At 34.6% G+C, this 5,775-nt stretch overlaps 1 protein-coding gene across 3 annotated transcripts; it reads right to left on the bottom strand.

Annotated features, from left to right (window-relative positions):
* Positions 1 to 934: 934 nt before the first annotated feature.
* On the bottom strand, positions 935 to 5,383 carry LOC125214726 (TATA-box-binding protein 2). Of its 3 annotated transcripts, none has more exons than XM_048115861.1 (10): positions 5,160 to 5,383; positions 4,778 to 4,907; positions 3,915 to 4,002; positions 3,319 to 3,390; positions 2,808 to 2,858; positions 2,528 to 2,572; positions 2,323 to 2,415; positions 1,553 to 1,654; positions 1,336 to 1,454; positions 935 to 1,251 (listed from the first exon to the last, which is right to left on the bottom strand). In XM_048115861.1, exons 2-9 carry the CDS (start codon positions 4,855 to 4,857, stop codon positions 1,380 to 1,382), a joined length of 606 nt encoding a protein of 201 aa, XP_047971818.1. In that variant the 5' UTR covers positions 4,858 to 4,907; positions 5,160 to 5,383; the 3' UTR covers positions 935 to 1,251; positions 1,336 to 1,379. The 3 variants fall into 3 exon arrangements, with proteins under 3 accessions (XP_047971818.1, XP_047971817.1, XP_047971819.1); XM_048115860.1 differs by having other exon boundaries at positions 1,376 to 1,454; XM_048115862.1 differs by having other exon boundaries at positions 1,381 to 1,454.
* Between the last annotated feature and the right edge of the window lie 392 nt (positions 5,384 to 5,775).

The following is a 5,775-nucleotide window of genomic DNA, read 5'->3' as shown; positions in this document are numbered from 1 at the left end:
TCAAAATTGTGATTAAAATTGTTGACCGTTAAGTATTAACGGAATTGTTAACGGAGGACCAATTTTGATCTTATTTGAAATGTACAGGATCAAAAAATTTAAAAGATAAAGTTTATGACCAAAATAATAAAATGAATTTATATTCAAGACCAATTTTGGCCTTTACTCGTAGAATTTGTACAATCAACATATCTAAAGTCTAAACAATACAATCATTATAGATATGCAATAAATCTGACAGCTCACAATCAATTTTAATTGAACTAAGTTGCTGCGTTAAAATTTAACGCACCCCTAAATATAATCAAATGCAAACTTTATATATTATACAAACTTCAAAATATGTTCTGAACCGTTAGAAAATGTCAACAAATGACAAAATAACATTAATAGAAAATATCAACACAATATCAACGATTGACACCGTATTTATATTGTGTTAACATCAAAATGTTGAAATTTTACTTTGTGCTGACATTGTGTTGAAAATTTTGGAATTTATATAATACATAAAGTTTGAATCATATCACGACCCCCTATATATATACTATATAGTTCATATATAACATTGCATAGGGATTGTCAAAGTATAACTATATTAAGTGTATAACTAAAAAATAAATTTCAGCCATTAGATCAAACGATCTAGTTTATTATATGGACGCCTTAATTCACAATATGAATTTAAAAACTTGGGTGAACCAAAACACCTTTATAGTGAAATATTCACTCCGTCAAAGATTTAGTTCACTATAATAGCATTTTGGTTCACTCCTTCGTACAGTGAACTAAATCAATAGTGAACTAAATTTATGTTCTCTAGTCATGCATTAAAGGAATGGTTTTACCTATATCACTACATTAGAGAGATGTGCTTAAATTAATGTAGAAACTCATTCATTTGTACTGAAAGAGCAATGATGAGCAGACATAATGGTTCAACAATCTTACATAGAAAAAAAAATACAATAACCGTATATGATTTGATGGGAGGTACAGAGAAACGCAAATGATAAGAAACTCGCTACAGTTTATTTATCTTTTTTTTTTCCTCTCTGAATACACATTGAATATGTGGAGCACTGACAGTTCAAAAAAGGCCTTGCTTCATTCCCCTACCAGGAACAGTATTACCCAACCAGCCAGCCAGTCTAATCCCCTAATCATATTTACACTTCAATCCCAAACCAGCACTGAACTTGACCTCTTCTTTCCCTCCTTTAGAATCAGACATCCAACTTCATCAAGAATCTGAATACAAGAGACTCTCATTAGGCACATATAAATGAGTTAAATCGATTCATAGAGGTGATGAAGCAAAATAAACAAAAATACCACTCATAATAAAAATTGAAGTACACAACACTATCATCACCATATCATTGCTGAACTTTCCGGAATTCGGTGAGAACAGGGTATATATTCTCAAAGGCAGTGTAGGTCTCATCTCTAACCTGGAAAAAGTTATAAAAAAAGTTTTATCATATCATCATACAATAGCTAGCGGAGTACAAAAATATCGACTTGAGGATGGCAAGTCACGAATAGCTACCTTAGCTCCAGTAAGGACAATCTTCCCAGAAACGAAGATAAGTAGCACGATCTTGGGTTGTTTCATTCGATAGATTAATCCAGGGAACAGTTCTGGCTCGTACTGAACCAACAAAAGAATGAAAGATACAAAAACAGCTTGAGGGTACTTCAACAAAGTCAACTTAAGAATTTGGTGTCTGCGTGACTACATCAACTAAAACCATCATACATCTAAACAACAGAGTGAATTTTGAGAATCCAGTTAATAAGGCATCTTTTCCCCGAAAACAACAATTTAATGAATCGGAAAAGATAACTAGATCTTACCCAACATAATGATACAGCAAGGCAGAAAAACCTATGATTCTAATAACTCTTATTCAAGAATGCATACAAAATCAAATCCAATCAAGAAAACAAACAAGTGTTCTGCTGCATATTTTTTAAATGTTCTTGTAAGTAACATAAAGCAGAATTTCACGAAAGGTCACAGCCAGTACAACCAAATGAGGCACTTGTAAGTCGCATAATCTTTATCAAATTAAAGCAATCTGCATATTTTAGGTCCTTGTAACATGTAGGTAACATAAAGAAGAATTTCACTGAAGGTGGCAGTTTCAACACAAGCAAGTGAGGTCCAAAGATTTCGTTTGGTCCAGTTCATATAATATAAACTATCACTGGACTTTGTAGGCAAGACAAATGCCCAATCAGAGGAGACCCAAATGCAACTGGGTTTACTGGACTAAATTATATGCAAGATAATACATAGGCAAATAAATCACTCACACTGGAAAAGGCTCCGTGAGCATAGGCCAGCCCTTCAAGTCGAATGGGAAATTTTACATCACAGGAGCCAACTATGTTCTGAATCTTGAAATCCTATGAGAGAGGAAAAGAAGAAAAATGAAATACAAAACTCCATTCTGAAGAGTGAAACCAATACGATACGATGTTGTTAGCATCAATTGCCTATGAGAATAGAGAATAGTACCTTGAATTTTGCAGGGAAGCCAAGCTTCTGAATAATTCTAGCATACTGAAGAAATGTTTAGGATCAATGTAAAGTGAGAGGAAGAAAAGATGATCGTGTGAACATAAGATAAATGAATTCCCATGATACTTTTAAATAATAATTCCAGGTTGCAGACTGAAATAACTTATTATGGAAGGGCCTTAAGCTTTTTTTCTTGCATCAAAAGGCCCCTGATACTTTTTTACAAGAAACTCCTCAGTCAAAATTTGGAAAAAAAAAAACATATTCATGTCACAACCTTTCGGGCAGCCAATCTGGATTGCTCTTCACTCTTGGCTCCTGTACACACCTGAAGAGATTAAGGGAGAAAATTAGCATATATATAGAAAATAGAAACATCTGGTAGGGCTAAAAACAAGTACTCCCTCCGTCCCACCATAAGCGAGGCGCTTCTTTTAAGCACTCATTTTGGGAAAATGATACTCCCTCCATCCGCCATTAAATGTCTCATATTTGACCAGTATGAGTTTTTAAGAAATTATTTGACTTTATAAAGTAAAGTGAGTAGAAAAGTTGGTGGAATGTGGGGCATACTTTTATGTATTGGTTTTATAATAAAATGTGAGTGGAATGAGTTAGTGGAATGTAGGGTCCACTTACCAAATATGATAAAAGTGAAATGTTATTGGCGGACAGGCGAAAAAGGAAAAATGAGACATTTAATGGCGGACGGAGGGAGTACCACAATATTTAACACAAACTTTTCACCAGGCACAATTGAAAAGGTTTCACAGGAGTTCAATACTTACCATCTTTCCGGATGCAAATATCAATGCTGTTGTTTTTGGTTCTCGAATCCTCATAATCACAGCAGCAAAACGCTGGAAGCATCACAAAGTTAGTATCAACTAGATGCAAATTAACAGAACCCCCGAGAAATAAATAAACAACAAATTAAAAGACATAATGACAGACAAAACCAATAGAAAATTAACTTTCTCCAAGTTCCCAGATTTTGTAATCCATTATAAGTACAGCTACAGCTACATGCCTACATCAAAGGTTGAGGGTTTGGAGAAAGATAAAACAGAACAAAAATATTAAACAAATAAGAGAAAAAAAAACTAAAAAAAGATTAATTGATCTATACCAGCAAAAAAAGTGTCAAAAGCCATCCACATATTCTATAGATAGTTCTGCAAAAAGAAGGCCAAGTCCAAAAAAAAAAAGGTGCAGTACTAGGTTGCAATAATAGGTTTACTTGTCAATCTCACAGAATAATAATTTGTTATCTGAAGTTACATCAGATGACTTCTACAGTAACCAGAATAGACTGTTCCAAAGTTTATTTAAGGGTTGAACATAACATAAACAAGACTATTAGATATTGAGGTGCATATCATACCTTGGGATTGTATTCTGCATTACGAGCCTGCAATGCTATAGCTTTAAGATCTAATTTGCAGTCCAAATTGACAGTAGAGACAATATTCCTGTTGACAAATGAAGCAGGAATTCAATTCAATGTGTGAGTATTAAGATGTAGTATGAAATAAACTTAATAAACTTAAAACTGCAACATAGACAGCTCCTGTTATAATGTTCCTAGACAGCCCTCACTCAAGCACAATGGCTTAAAAAAGTAAAACAAAACACATTCTATTTCATATGCCCAATTTAAATCATAGGCAGATTAAAAGCAGGCAAATTACATGTCAGATGTGAAAGGTAACAACTTCCAGGCTACCTCCATGATTTGAGGTACTAAAACACTCTAGAATCTCCATCTACCTTACCCTGTCTTTGAGTTTTTACCTAAATTTAAGCACTACTATTTTTTACCATAACTAGTAAAACATAGAATGACTTTACCGAACGAACTTGTTACCATGTATTAAACTGGAGATTGGGAAGTACTAGGTTCAGCATAAACTGAAATCTGACCTTTTGGATTACATATACCACCAAATAATTTGACTGAATAGTTAGTTATGCACTGCGCTCCAACATCTAACACTCTGATTGACTAAACAAACCCCAAATGCTTCAACAAGCATCCATAATTACAATCTGTCAGTAGCTAGGCTCAAGAATTAAATGGTAACGGTAAGAAAACATCATTGTCAGAGCTTCGGACTTTGCAATTAAAACCCATTATGCACGTAATCTCTGGGCACTTGATGAAACAGCAGGTAACAAGGGCGGCAGACCGTGAAAGATAAGATTTTTTTAATTTTTTTTTTTGCAAAATTAGATTTAAGGTCTTACTGGAGAGTTGGAACAATTCCCGAGGGATGCTTAGAGAGATCAACTGGCTGGCTCCCTTCCATACCTTGAGGATCTGCCATCAAATCAGCTCAATCCAAATATTGCCCAGGATCCACCAACTTCCACAATACTGAGGTGAAAAATGAAAGAAAAAAACATTTCAACACAACACAGCCGTCAAATTTGAAAATTTTGAATCATATTGAGCTGATACTGCAAAAATTGTCGATTTGTGTTTAGTTTTTGAAAAAAAAAAAAAACCCCATCTCAGTGTTGATCAGAAAACACGTAGACAGGTCCGTCAATCCCAACAACGAAAAGTGAATAGCAGAATGAGAGATCCGAGAGGAGATCTCAGGTGAATTGGGATGAGAGATCGGACCTTGAAGATGTGAAATTGAATGATCTAGGGTTTATATACAGTCGTTGAAGAGCAGATGATGAGAGAAAACAAGAAATGATTTGGAATTAGAGCGGTAAGAATTCGAAAGGAAGAGTCTTTTATATGATCTTAGGTATATATATGCAATAGAAGAGATTTATAGAGAGAGAGGAGAGAAGCGAATGGGATTTGGCGATGTCTGTGGGGAAAAGAGGGGAGGGCTGCAGCTTATGGATGGGAGGCGAGGGCTGATATCACCTCCTCTATTTATACTATCCCTAAACTACCCTCCCGCTTTTGGATAATTTCGGTATATCAAATATATAAGGCCCAATGGCCCATCCATTTTTCCCACTAAAAGGCCCACTTCCAAACCTCACGAAATTTTTAATCTAGGCCCAATAGCTGCAAAAGTTGTGGTTTGCTATTACAAAAAAGTATTGTAGCAAAATCTTGGAAATATGTCGACAAAAAGTCTATGAATTTAACCTCAGAGTTAAAGATAATTTCCCCTAAAATTGGTCGTGGCATTTAAAATTAAAAGGTTGGTGGTAATTATTTAAAATTAATTATGTCGGGCACTAATTCAAATTATATGAACCATAGTTAATTAAGA

The sequence above is a fragment of the Salvia hispanica genome, chromosome 3 (assembly GCF_023119035.1).
Source record: "Salvia hispanica cultivar TCC Black 2014 chromosome 3, UniMelb_Shisp_WGS_1.0, whole genome shotgun sequence".
In the NCBI taxonomy this organism is placed as follows: Eukaryota; Viridiplantae; Streptophyta; class Magnoliopsida; order Lamiales; family Lamiaceae; genus Salvia; species Salvia hispanica.
This window is presented reverse-complemented; position numbering and strand designations above follow the sequence as displayed.

Coding starts and splice junctions, on each gene's coding strand:
- LOC125214726 (XM_048115861.1), bottom strand. CDS start 4,857: ATGGCAGATCCTCAAGGTATGGAAGGGAGCCAGCCAGTTGATCTCTCT. Junction 3,391..3,914: donor ATGCAGAATACAATCCCAAG/GTATGATATGCA, acceptor TGATGCTTCCAG/CGTTTTGCTGCTGTGATTAT. Junction 2,416..2,527: donor GCTTCCCTGCAAAATTCAAG/GTACTATTCTCT, acceptor CCTCTCTCATAG/GATTTCAAGATTCAGAACAT.